General features: G+C 33.7%; 2 protein-coding genes across 3 annotated transcripts; both read right to left on the reverse strand.

Moving 5' to 3' along the window:
• Window positions 1-1,223: 1,223 nt before the first annotated feature.
• LOC107935930 (2-alkenal reductase (NADP(+)-dependent)) lies at window positions 1,224-6,784 on the reverse strand. Of its 2 annotated transcripts, XM_041087604.1 has the most exons (5): window positions 6,472-6,773; window positions 5,793-5,978; window positions 5,351-5,517; window positions 4,283-4,365; window positions 1,224-3,187 (listed from the first exon to the last, which is right to left on the reverse strand). In XM_041087604.1, the coding sequence occupies exons 1-5, from the start codon at window positions 6,731-6,733 to the stop codon at window positions 2,809-2,811; spliced, it is 1,077 nt and encodes a 358-aa protein (XP_040943538.1). In that variant the 5' UTR covers window positions 6,734-6,773; the 3' UTR covers window positions 1,224-2,808. The 2 variants fall into 2 exon arrangements, with proteins under 2 accessions (XP_040943538.1, XP_040943534.1); XM_041087600.1 differs by lacking the exon at window positions 5,793-5,978 and having other exon boundaries at window positions 6,484-6,784.
• Window positions 6,785-7,596: 812 nt separating this feature from the next.
• Window positions 7,597-16,869, reverse strand: LOC107935948 (NADP-dependent alkenal double bond reductase P2). The gene is made up of 5 exons (XM_041087612.1): window positions 16,600-16,869; window positions 16,071-16,209; window positions 10,085-10,251; window positions 9,174-9,256; window positions 7,597-8,083 (listed from the first exon to the last, which is right to left on the reverse strand). The coding sequence occupies exons 1-5, from the start codon at window positions 16,843-16,845 to the stop codon at window positions 7,705-7,707; spliced, it is 1,014 nt and encodes a 337-aa protein (XP_040943546.1). The 5' UTR covers window positions 16,846-16,869; the 3' UTR covers window positions 7,597-7,704.
• Between the last annotated feature and the right edge of the window lie 1,253 nt (window positions 16,870-18,122).

Genomic DNA, 18,122 nt, shown 5'->3' on the forward strand with positions numbered 1-18,122 from the left:
TACGCACCCAAATATGGACAACAAAATAGACATGAAAGATACCAAAAACACCTAACATAAATTCATATTATGGATCAATTTATTGATAATGCGTCTATAGTTCACTGTATCAAATACAAACCTTTATTAAAATCATTGCGGGGCAATTACAACCACTTGTTTGCCCACATTGCGACGACTAAAGAGCCCGATTAAAGCTGCAAGGCCATTCTTCAAACCTTCAACAATGTCGTCCACATATTTTACCTTCCCTTCTCTAATGTAAGGCAATATAAAGTCCAAGAACTTCAAATATTGTGGATAGTAATTGAATACCGCGAATCCTTCAATTCGGACCCTTCATGTAAACAATCGACATTAGATCGTGTACCCCTTCAGGTTGATCACGATTGTATTGTGAGATCATTCCACAGATGGCGATGCGACCATGGACTCTCATGTTGAGAATCACAGTATCCAACATTTTACCCCTGAGTTCTCGAAGTAGATGTCAATGCCTTCGAGAAAACACCTGTATTCAAAAAGTCGATTCAAACAACTTGAACTCATATAAAATTTGATTCTATTGGATCATAAAAGAAAGTCGACAATTCAAACATGTCCAACTAAACAACTTGAATCCGAAATATCTAAACATTAACTTGACCTAAATCGAAATAGTCTAAAATGTGTAAACCTAAATTGACCTGATCCAAACTATCGAATTGACAAAGTCTCTATAGAAGTGATTTTTTAGTTAGTTAAATGTATTGAGATAATCAATTACCCAATCTAACATGGTTTGAGAGTTTTTGTATTTGAATCTTGTCAATCACTTTTCCTTTTTATATGTATTCATGTATTTGAATCTTGTCACCATACATAAATTATGAATTTAATTTTTTATTCTAATTTTAGAAGGGTCTAAAGAGGAATTTTCCATTTTTAGAGGCAAGGCCTCTGCCTACCGGCCTTATTACAAATACTCAAAAAGGTAAACTACATATTAGGCCATTAAATTATTGGTAAGTTTTTTCTTTAGTCATTTAATTTTTAAAAGTTATGAAATGGTCACTGAACTATTCAAAAGCTTTCATTTAAGTCACTGTGCTATTAAACTTGTTAATATATGATTTTCGCTGTTCACACCACTCAGTGATTAGATAAAAACTAATAATTAACGAATTTATATACTACTAAAATAAAATAAAAGAATAAAGACTGAATCCGCAACTTATAGCACCTATGAACTGAAAATTTCAACATTGGTTCTTCATCGAAAGTCGCATATAAGGATCATGATAAGTAATGCGATAATTACAATGCTCTAACGCCGCAATGAAGCCTTCTCTAGGCAGACAATTACTGCTCCCTTCTTCACTCGATAGTACGAACTTTTTTCTGTTTTTTTTTTTTTTCATTATGCTCCATTTTTTTTTATATCAGATGTTGCTCATATTAGAGTTGGGTCTTACTATGAAATTGATCATTCCAAGCTTCCCACTGAAAATCCAACCACCATCCTTTGACAACATCGTTCCCTGAAAATTCCGACAACACTTTACAGCTGTCCATAGCCACCACCTTGTTCCAAATTCCAATGCTATAGTCGCCCAACTTGGACTGAACCTCTTCCGCTTCCTCACTACTGGATCCTCTGCTCCGCCTCAAGTTGCTCTCGGACCCAGATGAGGACGATTGATCATAACAGCAACATTGACCTTTAGACGTAGCAACCAATTCATCCTCTGTAACCTTCATTGAACTCACCCCACCTCTTTGCCATAGTTTGAACAAGAGTTCCTTTACATGAAACCCATATCCTTCTACTGTCAAGCCAACACTTTCTCAGACCAAATGTCTCTTCTTTCAAACATTGATCCAGAGCATCCCGCCTCTCATTTTGAATCATCTGGTACCCTTCCAAATCATTGAACTCTACAAGCACAATGGATCCTGAGATTCTGTAAATCCTAAACCCAGAGAAACCTTTCTTCGTTATTTGTTCAGAAAATAATACTCGTGACGCCATCCAACCAAGCAACGTTCAAGCCTGTGTAGCATTTCATCATCAATGACTCCAGTAATGGAGCCGTCATCTGTTCCTTTTTCCACGGACGATCCATCCTCTCCACCTTTATCCCCATTCGGTTTACTACTTTCCCTCTGGGTGTAAACTCCAATAACAACATCAGCTTCTCTTAGTATCCCTATCCTTTCTTCTCTAAACTCTTTTCTCGGCTTAAACTTTGTCATATTCGCTCTAAGCTTAAACTTAAAGTGCCAAGCACCATACAATCTATTCACAACATTTCGAGCCTGCTCCATTGTTGCGAACCTCGCAAATTCAAACCTGCTACCAGCTTTACTTCATCCAATACCCTGTCGAATCTGGAACACTATTTATTAAAATGAATTATATTTGATATACTAACATAAATTTATTTCTGCAATGGTAAGACATAATGCAATCCTAAGAAGAGAATGCAAGTTCGAGTTTTGAAAATAATATTATTAGAAAGGGTAGCCACAAACCCCAAACCCCAAACGTGGATAGTAATATGGATATAGAAAATGCTAAAAACAACTAACATAAATTCATATATTATGAAACAATTTATTGATATATAATGCGTCTAAATACAGTTCACTATATCAATTTATATATTGTTAATGTATCAAACACAAAATTTTATTAAAATCTTTGCGGGGCAACTACAACCACTTGTTGCCTACGTTGCAACCAAAACCTTTATTAAAATCATTGCGGGGCAACTACAACCAACAACCACTTGTTTGCCTACATTGTAACCAAAACCTTTATTAAAATCATTGCGAGGCAACTACAACCACTTGTTTGCCCACATTGCGACCATTGAAGAGTCCGATTAAAGCGGTGGGGCCATTCTCCAAACCTTCAACAATGTCTTCCACATACTTTATCTTCCCTTCTCTAATGTAAGGCAATATAAAGTCCAAGAACTTCGAATACTGTGGATAGTAATCGGCTACCGCGAATCCTTCAATTCGGACCCTCTTGTAAACAATCGACATTAGATTGTGTACCCCTTCAGGTTGATCACAGTTGTATTGTGAGATCATCCCGCAAACGGCGATTCGACCACGGACTCTCATGTTGAGAAGCACAGCATCCAACATTTTACCCCCGATGTTCTCGAAGTAGATGTCGATGCCTTCGGGAAAATACCTAAATTCAAAAAGTCGATTCAATCAACTTGAACTCATATAAAATTTGATTCTATTGGATCATAAAAGAAAGTCAACAATTCAAACATGTCCAACTAAACAACTTGAATCCGAAATATCCAAACATTAACTTGACCTAAATCGAAATAATCTAAAATGTGTAAACCCAAATTGACCTGATCCAAATTATCCAATTGACAAAGTCTCTATAAAAGTGATTTTTTAGTTAGTTTAATGTATTGAGATAATCAATCACCCAACCTAACATGGTTTGAGAGTTTTTATATTTGAATCTTGTCAATCATTTTTCCTTTTTTATATATGTATTCATGTAATCCTTTGTTGTCCATAGAACTTGTTTTTCACAAATTACATCTAAAGGGAAATGCCCAAAAAAGCCTACCACTGCACTCTTGGAGGTTTGAACCCAGGTGGGTTCTAGGATGAACAGTCATTAGTCATCAAGCCAATCATAGGAGTTCAAACCTAGTTTAACTATGAATCAAATTTTAAATTTATTCATAAGCTTCAAAATATTTTTAATCGAATCTTCAAATTAAAATATTATTTCAACAAGATCATTCTTCCACTTTAGTAGTCGAATTTAACATTAAATATTAACTTGGATCTGATCAAGAGTGTGGTGGGGGCCATCGCCCCAACCCAGAAAAAATTTTGAAAATTTTAATAAGCTTGTAAAAAGTTTTGAAAGTTAAAATTTTTAAAATTTTAATTAAGTTTGTTCAAATTTTTTAAAATTCTCATTAAGTCTCTCAAAATTTTTGAAATTATGTATTTGAACTCTCAATTTTTTAAGAAAATTCTCATTAGACCCCTCAAAATCTATAAAAATTTTAATTAACCCCCAAAACTAACTATTAGGTCTAAGATACATTTAATGCTAAAACTAACAGCTAGATTAGTAGAAAGTCTTGATTGAAACAATATTTTGAGAATTCTATTAGAAAATTTTGGAGTTTAGAGATCAATTCAAAATTGAACCGATGTCGAATGCAATTAACACTAAAACAATTGGATCATTTCCTATTAACTTAAACACATATGGGATAAATAATCACTACACATATATACTGACCTTTTCACAGCTGCATTCAAATCAGGCTCTTCCTTGTAGTTGAAAGCATCATCAAACCCAAATTTATTCTTCAATAATTCAACCTTGTTTTTTTTTCAAAACAAATGAAAGTTAGTTTTTTAAATATACAAAATATAATGATGTATAAAATAAATAGGATATATGATAGCATGGAAAATTTGCATTTATGGATATTTTCTTTAATTGAAACATAAACAAGCATTTTAAAAAGTAAAAACAGTTGATTGAGTCTTAGTTCGATTGATATGGGTATTGTTATCAATGCAGGAGGACGTGAGTTTGACTGCGCAGAGACACATTATTCTCCTATTTATGGGTTGGGGAGGGGCTATGGGTAGTTCTAGGCATTGTATAAAAAAATAGCAGATATGATCAAAACCTATAATGGGATTAATAGAAAAAAATTTTAGTTGATTGAGTCTTTTCTCAGTTGGCAACGACAATATTGCCGGTACAAGAGGATATGGGTTCAAGTGCACTAAAGCGCAAGATTAATTTATGGTTGAGTATTTGGTATATTGCAATATATATTTTTTATTCCACAAGCAGCCTTAAAAAATTAATGTCCCTTTTTTGTAAATATCTATTTCTTTAATATTTTACTATAGCTCTATAGGATACTTGTGAACCCCTTATCCTTTGATAAAAATAATATTATCCAAAGAATAAAATTGATTATACTATTAAAAAAATATTATTAAGGTTCGAACAACAAAAGTAATTATTATGACTTGAACTTAAGCCGCACCTAAGGTGGTGAACAACCATGACCATTAGGCTGTTACATAGGGTTCCAATATTAATGTTTTTAAAAGAGTTATTACCCATATTTATCATCCACATACTTATATATATAATTGGTTAAAATATGCTTCAAGTCCCTGCACTTTTTTATATTTAGAATTTAGTCCTTTTATTCTTTTTTTTAAAAATTAATTCTGTCAACTCTTTAAATTTAAAAACTCAAGTCCAATTGCTAACATGATTAATATTTTTTCTCTTAAATTCATTGATGTGATATTTTCTAAATTAAAAGGAATTTATAACCTTGTCTTGAGTCCCAGCACTGCCAACAACATAGCAACCCATTAGCTTTGCAAATTGGCCAACAAGCTGTCCAACAGCACCAGATGCAGCTGACACAAACACATATTCCCCTTTCTTTGGTGCACACACCTCATAGAATCCTCCGTATGCAGTCAAACCAGGCATCCCTGTTAAAATTTGAGATTTACTCATTATATTTTAATTTGATATAATTTGATCCTTTTATTATTACAATTTTATCAGTTAATCATTTTGTAAAAATAGAAATTTACTAATAGTTGAATAGTTGGATGATCATTTGTAACTTTTCATAGTTGGACAACTAAAAATGAAATTTACTCACCACTAGTTTAGTTTACCCATAAAAATAAGAGATGATGAAATTATGCCTAATATAGGGACTAATTCCCAAATTATAATACAAAAAAGAAAAAAAGGAAACGAAACCATAATTTCAAGAAATTCCCAAGAATTCTAGTATAATAGGAAAGGGGTATATCAGTATGGTGAATTTTAAAGAGCCCTTCACTTGATTTCAGCAATGAATACTCTTCCCATCCTGTTATACCCCAAAACAAATCTCCTTCCTTCAATTCTGGGTTTCTTGAATCAATAACTTTACTTACTCCTAACCCAGTTATTGGCTGCAAATAATTACACCATTAATAAATAAAAAAATAAAAAGTAAAATTCTGTCATTAATCCATCAACAATACATAAATTATGAATTTAGTTTTTTATTCTAATTTTAGAAGGGTCTAAAGAGGAATTTTCCATTTTTAGAGGCAAGACCTCTACCTACCGGCCTTGTTACAAATACTCAAAAGGGTAAACTACATATTAGGTCATTAAATTATCGGTAAGTTTTTGCTTTAGTCACTCAATTTTAAAAAGTTATGAAATGGTTACTAAACTATTTAAATGTTTTCATTTAAGTCACTGTGCTATTAAACTTGCTAATGTATGGCCTTCTCTATTCACACAGCCTAAGGACTTGAACAAAAATTTTTGAATAGTTTAATGACTATTTTATAATTTTTTAAAGTTAAATAGCCAAAACGTAAACCTACTAATAATTAATGAATTTACATACTACTAAAATAAAATAAAAGAATAAAGACTGAATCCGTAACTTATAGCGCCAGGAGTGTATGGATCGAAGATTTCTGTACTTTGGTTCTTCATCAAAAGTCGCATATAAGGATCACATGATAAGTAATGATTCTTCACGAGAATATTTTTAGAATCATCGGTGACCTTCAATTTTAGATTCTCGTCAATGGTGACCACCATGTTTGATTCTTTTGGAAACCCAGAAACATAATCCTTGAATATCACCTTTTTGTTGCTCACCACTGCATTTTTCTCACTACCATCCGCCATTGTTGTTTTGCTTGGTGCTTTTTTTTTTCTCTATGGTGAATTTCACATTCTGAAATAAGCCGAGCTTCTGTTCTATTATAAAGTAGGTCTGAAAGTGGTCAAATTATGATTTTGGTCGTTCTATTATTTTCAAATTTGAAAATTATATAGTCTATGTATTTTAATTTGGTATAATTTAATCTTTGTAATCTTATGAAATAGTTAACTATTTTGTCAAATTTTATACTATTGGTCTTTATACTTTCGTACTGTTTGAATTTTGAAATTTCAATCTTAATCAAGATGGTATACACAATCCTAATCAAAATGCCATATCAGTTTGTTATTTACACAAAATAAAAAAAATCTTTTTATTTTTAATCCTTCTAGCAGAATCTAACCTAATTGTTCTAATTAAAATGCGGATTTGATTTTTTCTAAAAAATATCCCTTGAAAAAAAAAGAAATAAAAAATCCATGTTGATGGAAGAATTTGAGTAAATACTTTTTTTTTGAAAAATCCTCACCAATATTTTAATAAGAAGGGTTATATATTTTAACTATTAGATTTACTAATGACGTTATAAATATAGATGACTACATTATGATAATTAAAATATAAAAACTAAATCTCATATTTGATTATAAGAGAGGGACTAAAATCAAAATTTTACCTTTAAATTTCTATTTTAATTTGATTGCGTATTGTGTCTTTATTGTGAGGTTGAAAAGTTAGAAGGGATATTTAAGTCCAATAAATTTCGACCAAACAATCTTTCCTTTTCAAAAAACTTCATGCCTACACGTAAGTAACTTAATAAAATTTGAGTTTTGACCCCGAACATGAATTACAAAATGGATATGGAAGATACAAACAAGAAAACTTAATATAAATTCATATTTTGAATCAATTTATTGATAATGCGTTTAAATATAATTCATTGTATCAAATTATATATTATCAATGTATCAAATACAAACCTTTATTAAAATCATTGCGGGGCAATTACAATCACTTGTTTGCCCACATTGCAACCACTAAAGAGACCGATTAAAGCGGCAGGACCATTCTCCAAACCTTCAACAATATCTTCCACATACTTGACCTTCCCTTCTCTAATGTAAGGCAATATAAAGTCCAAGAACTTCGAATATTGTGGATAGTAATCGAATACCGCGAATCCTTCAATTCGAACCCTCTTGTAAACAATCGACATTAGATTGTGTACCCCTTCAGGTTGATCACGGTTGTATTGTGATATCATTCCACAGACGGCGATGCGACCATGGACTCTCATGTTGAGAATCACAGCATCCAACATTTTACCCTCGACGTTCTCAAAGTAGATGTCGATGCCTTCGGGAAAATACCTAAATTCAAAAAGTTGATTCAATCAACTTGAACTCATATAAAATTTGATTCTATTGGATCAAAAAGAAAGTTGATAATTCAAACATGTCCAACTAAACAACTTGAATCCGAAATATCCAAACATTAACTTGACCTAAATCGAAATAGTCTAAAATGTGTAAACCTAAATTGACCTGATCCAAACTATCCAATTGATAAAGTCTCTATAGAAGTGATTTTTTTGTTAGTTTAATGTATTGAGATAATCAATCACCCAATCTAATATGGTTTGAGAGTTTTTGTATTTGAATCTTGTCAATTATTTTTCCTTTTCATATGTATTCATGTAATTTTTCGTTGTCTATCGAACTTTTTTTTCACAAACTACATCCAAAAGGAATTGCCTAAAAAAGCCTAACACTGCACTCTTGAAGGTTCGAACCCAGGTGGAATCTAGGATGAACAATCATTAGTCACCAAGCCAATAATCATAGGAGTTCAAATGTACCTCAACTATGGATCAAATTTTAAATCTATTCATAAGCTTCAAAACATTTTAATCGAATCCTCAAATTAAAATATCATTTCAACAAAATCTTTCTACCACTTTAGTAGTTGACTTTAACATTAAATATTAGCTTGGATTTAAACAAGAGTGTTCTGGGGGCCATTGCGCCCAACCCAGAAAAAAATTAGAAAATTTTAATAAGTTTGTAAAATTTTTTAAAAATTTTAATTAAGTTTCTTAAAATTTTCTAAAATTCTCATTAAGCCTCTCAAAATTTTTGAAATTTTTATCGAACTCTCAATTTTTTTAAAAAAAAATCTCATTAGACCCCTTAAAAATTATAAAAATTTTAATTAACCCCCAAAATTAACTATTAGATCCAAGATACATTTAATGCTAAAACTAACCGCTAGATTAGCAGAAAGTCCTAATTGAAACAATATTTTGAGAATCCCATTAGAACGTTTTGGAGTTTAGAGGTCAATTCAAAATTGAATCTATAAATTGAGGGTGTCCAATGCAATTAACACTAAAACAGTTGGATCATTTCCTATTAACTCAAACACATATGGGATAAATAATCACTACACATATATACTGACCTTTTCAAAGCTGCATTCAAATCAGGCTCTTCCTTGTAGTTGAAAGCATCATCAAACCCAAATTTATTCTTCAATAATTCAACCTTGTTTTTTTCAAAACAAATGAAAATTAGTTTTTTAAATATACAAAATATAATGATAAATAAAATAGATAGGGCATATGATAGCATGGAAATTTTGTATATTTGGATATTTTCTTTAATTGACACATAAACAAGCATTTTAAAAAGTAAAAATAGTTGATTGAGTCTAAGCTCAATTGTTATGGGCATTATTATCAATGAAAGAAGGCATGAGTTCGAGTTTGTTTAAGACTAAGAATTGTGATGCTATACTCATATGAAAGGAAGCATATATAAAAAAAGATAAATTTATGGGTGAGATTTTAGTGTATTGCAAATTTTTTTATTTCACAAAGCCTTAAAAAATTGAGATGTCTCTTTTTTGTAAATATCTATTTCTTTAATATTTTATTATAGCTCTACAGGATATTTGTAAACCCTTTATTCTTTGATAAAAAAATAATATTATCCAAAGAATAAAATTGAATATACTCTAAAAAAATTATTAAGATTTTTTTTTATGAATTACAATAACAGGGTAAAACAATAAAGGCAACTAGTGCGACTCATACCCAAACCACATCTAAGACGATGAATACCCTAGATCATCATGCCATCATGTTTTTTAAAGAGTTATTACCCATATTTATCATCCACAGACTTACATATATAATTGGTTAAAATATGCTTCAAGTCCCTGCATTTTTTTTATATTTAAAATTTAGGCCTTTTATTATTATTATTTTTTAAAAAAAATTAATTCATCAACTCTTTAAATTTAAAATCTCAAGTCCAAATTATGTTAAATTCATTGATGCGATATTTTTTAAATTAAAAGGAATTTATAACCTTGTCTTGAGTCCCAGCACTGCCAACAACATAGCAACCCATTAGCTTTGCAAATTGGCCAACAAGCTGTCCGACAGCACCAGATGCAGCTGACACAAACACATATTCCCCTTTCTTTGGTGCACAAACCTCATAGAATCCTCCATATGCAGTCAAACCAGGCATCCCTGTTAAAATTTCAGATTTATTCATTATATTTTAATTTGATATAATTTGATCCTTCTATTATTATAATTTTCTTAATTAATTATTTTGTAAAAATAGAAATTTACTAATAGTTGAATAGTTGGATGACCATTTTGTAATTTTTCATAGTTGGAAAATCAAAAAAGAAATTTATTAATAGTTGGATGACTATTAGTGTAGTTTACCCATAAAAATATGAATTGTGTCCAATATAGGGACTAAGTCCCAAAATTATAATATAAAAAGAAAAAGGAAACGAAACCATAATTTCAAGAAATTACCAAGAATTCCAGCATAGTAGGAAAGGGGGTATATCAGTATGATGAATTTTAAAGAGCCCTTCACTTGATTTCAGCAGTGAATACTCTTCCCTGTTGGGTATGGGTCCCACTATGTGGGAAACCCATAGTTTCTGCCATAATGTTTTGTCAAAAGCCATTATGGGGTTTTTAACGGGTATTGGGCAGAAAATTTGATAGAGAGCAAAAAAAAAAAAAAATCTCAAATTAAAACAGAGAGAAAGAGAGAAGAAAATTTCAGTTTTTCAAGTTTGGTGCAGCAGTGATCAACTCTTCGATCGAAGGTTCATCTGTGGTTCGATTGAGCTGATTTTTGGACAGCAGCTAGGCGATAAGGTGTTCTTGACTTTGTACGGTCGGATTTTTCATCCGAGTCTTGTAGCGTCGGAAATACCCATTTTTCAGCAGCTACGTTTTTGGTGATGTTCTCTCATTTTTCTCTCTTTTGCTAAAGATTACATATTGTTAGCCTTGTCGGAGTTGAATGCTTGTTGTAGGCTTGATATTGTGATCTTGTAGTAGAACATTTGATGATAGTAGAGCTCTTTATCGGACTCTAAAGTCCCGTGGTTTTTTACCCTTGATTTAAAGGGGTTTTCCACGTAAAAATATCGGTGTCTCTATTTATTTTTGTTGTGGTTGCATTAGTTGATTTGTGGTTGATTAAGGTTGCTAGAGAACATATCTTGTGCTATTGTGCTTGCCATAATTTTTACAGGAGTTATAAGGAGAGAAAGAACACCGGTTGTGCTTTCGCTTTGTTTCGGTTGTTCGGTTTCTTCCCAACAAACTGGTACCAGAGCTTGGTTATTGTGTCAGATAATTATGGAAATTAATACGAGCAAGATGATTATGTTGAATGGCACAAATTATCAACTTTGGCGGAATAAAATGAAGGACTTGTTGTTTGTGAAGGCTTTGCATCTTCCGGTCTTTACTACTCAAAAACCCGATTCGAAAAGTGATGAAGAATGGGAATTTGAGCATCAACAAGTGTGTGGCTTTATTCGGCAATTTGTTGAAGAAAATGTTTACAATCACATTGATCAGGAGACACATGCTCGAACATTGTGGGAGAAGCTTGAAAGCTTGTATGCTTCGAGGTCGGGCAATAACAAGTTATTTTTGCTGAAGAAAATGATGGCGCTGAAATATAAAGAAGGAATGTCTATAGCTGACCATGTTAGTGAATTTCAGAGTATGATGAATCAGTTGCTTGGTATGGGTGTCAAATTTGATGACGAGATTTTAGGACTTTGGTTGCTTGCTACTCTACCAGACTCTTGGGAGACCTTTCGAGTCTCACTCATTAATTCTGCCCCACAGGGTATTATTACTTTGGATTTGGCTAAGAGTGGTGTGTTGAATGAAGAGGTTAGAAGAAGATCTCAGGGTTCTACATCACAGTCCGAGGTGTTGGTTATCGAGAACAGGGGGAGAAACAGAGACAAAGATGGAAAGGGTAGAGATAAAAGCCGAAGCAAGTCAAGATCGAGATACAAGAATCTTGAGTGTCATCATTGTGGTAAGAAAGGCCATATCAAGAAATATTGCTTCAAGTGGAAGAAAGAGAACAAAAGTGGTGGTGATAAACACGACCGGAATGACGATGAAAAATTCGAGCGTGTTGCTACTGTTACTCGTGAAGATTTGTTAGTTATTTGTGATCAGAATTTGGTCAACCTAGCATGCGACGAGACTAGTTGGGTGATTGATACTGGTGCATCACTTCATGTCACGTCGAGGAAGGAATTCTTCACATCTTATACTCCTGGTGATTTTGGGGTATTGAAGATGGGTAATGATGGTTTGGTTTCGGTTATTGGTATGGGAGATGTTAGCTTGGTAAGTAACAATGGAACAAAGTTAACTCTCAAGGATGTCAGACATGCACCGGATGTCTGTTTGAATTTGATTTGTGTAGGAAAACTTGATGATGAGGGATTCTGTAACACCTTCAGTGAAGGGCAGTGGAAGCTGACTAAAGGCTCCTTGGTTGTGGCTCGAGGAAAGAAGAGCTCAAATTTGTACTTGATGCAAGCTTTGACTTCTCGAGAGACGGTGAATGTGACACTGAATGACAACTCAACTGAGTTGTGGCATAAACGACTCAGTCACATGAGTGAGAAGGGGCTTAGTTGTTTAGCGAAGAAGAATCAACTTTCGGGTTTAAAGAATGCTACACTGAAGAATTGTGCTCATTGTCTAGCAGGAAAGCAGAAAAGAGTTTCATTTAGAAGCCATCCTCCTCATAGGAAATCAGAGTTGCTAGAGTTGGTCCATTCAGATGTTTGTGGTCCGATAAAAGTAAGATCACATGGTGGTGCACTTTACTTTGTGACTTTCATTGATGATTGTTCAAGAAAGCTATGGGTTTACACTTTGAAGTCTAAAAATCAAGTCTTTGAGGTGTTTAAACAGTTTCAAGCATCAGTTGAAAGGGAAACTGGGAAGAAGTTGAAGTGCATTCGTACTGATAATGGTGGCGAGTACACAGGGTCGTTTCATGAGTATTGTCTGCGACAGGGAATCAGACATCAGAGAACACCACCAAAGACTCTACAGTTAAATGGGTTAGCTGAAAGAATGAACCGAACATTGATTGAGAGAGTCAGATGTTTGTTGTCAGATGCAAAGTTACCAAGATCGTTTTGGGCTGAAGCTTTGAATACAGTGACACATGTGATAAATCTGTCTCCTAGTGTTCCTTTGAAAGGTGATGTGCCAGATAGAGTTTGGTTTGGTAAAGACGTGTCATATGATCACCTACGTGTGTTCGGTTGTAAAGCATTTGTTCATGTTCCAAAGGATGAAAGATCCAAGTTGGATGCCAAGGCTCGACAATGCATTTTTATTGGTTATGGTCTAGATGGTGAGTTTGGTTATAGACTCTATGATCCAGTTCAGAAGAAACTCGTGAGAAGCAGAGATGTTGTCTTCATTGAGGATCAGACCATTGATGACATTGATAAGACGGAGAAAGTGGATTCACAAGGTAGTGGTGACTTGATCGATGTAAATCCGGTTCCCCTAGACTCTTCACCAGATCCTATCCAGGATGATGTGCATGGTGATGTTAGTGGTGACCATCAGACTATAGGTGACTTTGATACTCCCATAGATGATGTTGTGAATGATCAACAACAAGCACCTATAGCTCCACCAGCAGTTCCACTTCGAAGGTCTTTTAGAGATCGACGATCTTCTGTCAGGTATTCTCCTGATGAATATGTTCTTTTGACTGACGGGGGAGAACTTGAATGTTATGAAGAGGCTATGGAGAGTGAATGCAAAGATCAGTGGGTTGAAGCGATGAAAGGCGAACTTCAATCATTGCATGAGAACCATACTTTTGAATTGGTGAAACTGCCTAAGGGCAAAAGAGCTTTGAAGAATCGGTGGGTTTACAGGTTGAAGCAAGAAGAGAAGTCTTCATCTCCACGATACAAAGCTAGATTGGTCGTCAAGGGTTATACTCAGAAAAAGGGGGTTGATTTTGAAGAAATATTTTCTCCGGTTGTGAAGATGTCCTCTATCAGAACTATACTGAGTTTGGCAGCTTGTTATGACCTAGAGGTTGAACAAATGGATGTGAAAACTGCTTTTCTTCATGGTGACTTGGAAGAAGAGCTTTACATGGAGCAGCCAGAGGGTTTTGTTGCACAAGGGAAAGAGGACTATGTGTGCAGATTGAAGAAGAGCTTGTATGGTTTGAAGCAAGCTCCAAGGCAATGGTACAAGAAGTTTGAGTCTGTTATGGGGGAGCAAGGCTACAAGAAGACTACTTCTGATCATTGTGTGTTTGTTAAGAGATTCTCTGGTGATGATTTTATTATTCTTTTGCTCTATGTTGATGATATGCTTATTGTTGGTCAGAATGCTTCTAGAATTGAGAAGTTGAAACAAGAGTTGAGTAAATCCTTTGCAATGAAGGATTTGGGGCCAGCAAAGCAAATTCTTGGCATAAGACTGACACGTGATAGAAAGGCCAAGAAATTATGGTTATCACAAGAGAGGTACATTGAGAAAGTACTTCAAAGGTTTAGTATGGACAAAGCTAAAGCGGTGAATACTCCATTTGCTATGCACTTTAGATTGAGTGTTAAGCATAGTCCTTCCACAGAAAAGGAGAAGGAAGAGATGCAGAAAATTCCTTACTCTTCAGCCGTGGGTAGTTTGATGTACGCAATGGTTTGCACGAGACCAGACTTGGCTTATGCCGTTGGTACAGTTAGTCGGTTTCTTTCTAATCCAGGCAGAGAGCATTGGAATGCAGTGAAGTGGATTATGAGATATCTTCGTGGCACTTCCAACATGAAACTTTGTTTCGGCAATGAGAAACCTGTTCTTGTTGGGTATACAGATTCAGACATGGCCGGAGACATTGACTCGAGGAGATCTACTTCAGGTTACTTAATCACTTATGCAGGGGGAGCTGTGGCATGGCAATCGAGACTGCAAAAGTGTGTTGCATTGTCCACCACCGAATCAGAGTTCATTGCAGCAACCGAAGCGTGTAAGGAGATGCTTTGGATGAAGAAGTTTGTGCATGAGCTTGGTTTTACTCAGAAGAAGTATGTCCTGTACTGTGATAGCCAGAGTGCTATTCATCTTGGTAAGAACTCAACTTTTCATGCTAGATCTAAGCATATTGATGTGAGGTACCATTGGATACGAGATGTTCTTGAAGCTAAGCTGTTAAAGCTTGAGAAGATACACACTAATGATAATGGTGCTGATATGTTGACGAAGGCCTTACCAAGAGGAAAGTTTGAAGCATGTTGTTTGACCTCCGGCATGGAGGCATTCCCCACATAGTTGGAGGGGGAGATTTGTTGGGTATGGGTCCCACTATGTGGGAAACCCATAGTTTCTGCCATAATGTTTTGTCAAAAGCCATTATGGGGTTTTTAACGGGTATTGGGCAGAAAATTTGGTAGAGAGCAAAAAAAAAAAAAATCTCAAATTAAAACAGAGAGAAAGAGGGAAGAAAATTTCAGTTTTTCAAGTTTGGTGCAGCAGTGATCAACTCTTCGATCGAAGGTTCATCTGTGGTTCGATTGAGCTGATTTTTGGACAGCAGCTAGGCGATAAGGTGTTCTTGACTTTGTACGGTCGGATTTTTCATCCGAGTCTTGTAGCGTCGGAAATACCCATTTTTCAGCAGCTACGTTTTTGGTGATGTTCTCTCATTTTTCTCTCTTTTGCTAAAGATTACATATTGTTAGCCTTGTCGGAGTTGAATGCTTGTTGTAGGCTTGATATTGTGATCTTGTAGTAGAACATTTGATGATAGTAGAGCTCTTTATCGGACTCTAAAGTCCCGTGGTTTTTTACCCTTGATTTAAAGGGGTTTTCCACGTAAAAATATCGGTGTCTCTATTTATTTTTGTTGTGGTTGCATTAGTTGATTTGTGGTTGATTAAGGTTGCTAGAGAACATATCTTGTGCTATTGTGCTTGCCATAATTTTTACAGGAGTTATAAGGAGAGAAAGAACACCGGTTGTGCTTTCGCTTTGTTTCGGTTGTTCGGTTTCTTCCCAACATTCCCATCCTGTTATGCCCCAAACCAAATCTCCTTCCTTGAATTCTGGGTTTCTTGAATCAATAACTTTACTCACTCCAAACCCAGTTATTGGCTGCAAATAACTACACCATTAATCAAAAAAATAAAAAAGTAAAATTCTGTCATTAATCCATCAACCATACATAAATTATGAATTTAGTTTTTTATTCTAATTTTAGAAGGGTCTAAAGAGAAATTTTCCATTTTTAGAGGCAAGGACTTTAGCTACCGGCCTTGTTATAAATACTCAAAAGGGTAAACTACATCAAAGGTAATTAAATTATTGGTAAATTTTTGCTTTAGTTACTCAATTTTAAAAAGTTATGAAATAGTCACTATACTATTCAAAAACTTTCATTCAAGTCACTGCTAATGTATAACCTTCTCTGTTCGCACACCATTTTGTAATTTTTACGTACTACTAGAATAAAATAAAAGAACAAAGACTGAATTTGTAACTTACAGTGCCCGGAGTGTATGGACCGAAGATTTCTGAACTTCGGTTCGTCATCAAAAGTCGCATATAAGGATCACATGATAAGTAAAGATTCTTCACGAGAATGTCTTTAGAATCACTGGCAACCTTCAGTTTTAGATTCTTGTCGACAGTGACCACCATGTCTGATTCTTTTGGAAACCCGAAAACATAATCCTTGAATATCACCTTTCTGTTGCTCACCACTGCATTTTTCTCACTACCATCCGCCATTGTTGTTTTGCTTTGTGTTTTGGTTTTTTTTTCTAGTCTGTTATAAGCTGAGCTTCTAGTCTGTTATAAAGTAGGTCTTAAAGTGGTCAAATTATGGTTTCGGTCCTTCTATTATTTTCAAATTTGAAAACTAGTCTATATATTTTAATTTGATATAATTTAATCTTTTTAATCTTATTAGTTAGTTGAAATAGTTAACTATTCTGTCAAATTTTATACTATTGGTCTCTGCGTACAGTTTGAATTTTGAAATTTCAATAACTAATCAAAATGGTATTTGCTAAATTATGATATTTTCTAAAGCTTATGTGGCAAATATATTATCAAATGTGTAATGCTATGTCAGTTTGTTGTTTGCACAAAATAAAAAAAAATATTGTTATTTTTAATCCTTCAAGCAGAATTTAACCTAACTGTTCTAATTAAAATGCGGATTTGATTTTTTCTTAAAAATATTCCTCGAAAAAAATCATGTTGAAGAATGAATTGGAATAAATATTTTTTTAGAAAAACCCTCATCAATATTTTAATAAAAATGGTTAAGTATTAGATTAACTAATGATATTATAAATATATATGACTACATTATGATAAATTAAAACATGAAAGCTAAATCTCATATTTGATTATAAGATAGGGACTAAAATCAAAATTTTACCTTTTAAATTTACTGTTTGTATTGTGAGGCTGAAAACTTGAAAAGGATATTTAAATTTGGACCGTAGAATTTCTTTTTCAAGAAACTTCATTTAAAATCAATATAGGGCTCCAATGCCTCCACGTAAGCAACCAACGTGATAATCGTTTGGGTAAATTATTAAGAAAATCGAGTTTTATTAGATGTTGAAGTTTATTTTCATAATTTTCTTAAAGACAGATTCAGCCGCTCTTATGGTACTTAGAAAAATATTGGTCAACTGTCTCTCAAGATACAACAATAATATCATCAAAAAGCAGTAGCATCTCTGCAGTGATCAATTAACAAACCTTGCTTTCTTCTATCACCGAAACATTTAAAAATTTAGAGAGAAAAAGAAAGAATTTTGAGAGTGAAATAAATTCGTTGTGTCTTTAATGAATTCTAAAGATATAAATCTACATTAAATGAGCCTTTAAATCAATTTGATTGGAATCAAATCAAATAGAGATATTTGTCCTTTTAAAATAGGTTCTATATAATATCTATTGAGAAAAAAATAAATTATATATTAGACTAAAATATCTACAGGCCCAAATATTTCGCATTGTGAAGTACAAACCCAACCTCATTGAATTTG

Source organism: Gossypium hirsutum, chromosome A02 (genome assembly GCF_007990345.1).
Source record: "Gossypium hirsutum isolate 1008001.06 chromosome A02, Gossypium_hirsutum_v2.1, whole genome shotgun sequence".
In the NCBI taxonomy this organism is placed as follows: domain Eukaryota; kingdom Viridiplantae; phylum Streptophyta; class Magnoliopsida; order Malvales; family Malvaceae; genus Gossypium; species Gossypium hirsutum.

Bases quoted from the DNA above. Each gene is read 5' to 3' on its own strand.
- LOC107935930 (XM_041087604.1), bottom strand. From the start codon at position 6,733: ATGGCGGATGGTAGTGAGAAAAATGCAGTGGTGAGCAACAAAAAGGTG. The intron at 5,979-6,471 runs GTCTTTATTCTT...TAACTGGGTTAG, and splicing joins CGCTATAAGTTACGGATTCA to GAGTAAGTAAAGTTATTGAT. The intron at 4,366-5,350 runs GTTATAAATTCC...AAAAAAAACAAG, and splicing joins GTGCTGGGACTCAAGACAAG to GTTGAATTATTGAAGAATAA.
- LOC107935948 (XM_041087612.1), bottom strand. From the start codon at position 16,845: ATGGCGGATGGTAGTGAGAAAAATGCAGTGGTGAGCAACAGAAAGGTG. The intron at 9,257-10,084 runs GTTATAAATTCC...GAAAAAAACAAG, and splicing joins GTGCTGGGACTCAAGACAAG to GTTGAATTATTGAAGAATAA. The intron at 8,084-9,173 runs GTCAGTATATAT...TTTTGAATTTAG, and splicing joins TTGAATGCAGCTTTGAAAAG to GTATTTTCCCGAAGGCATCG.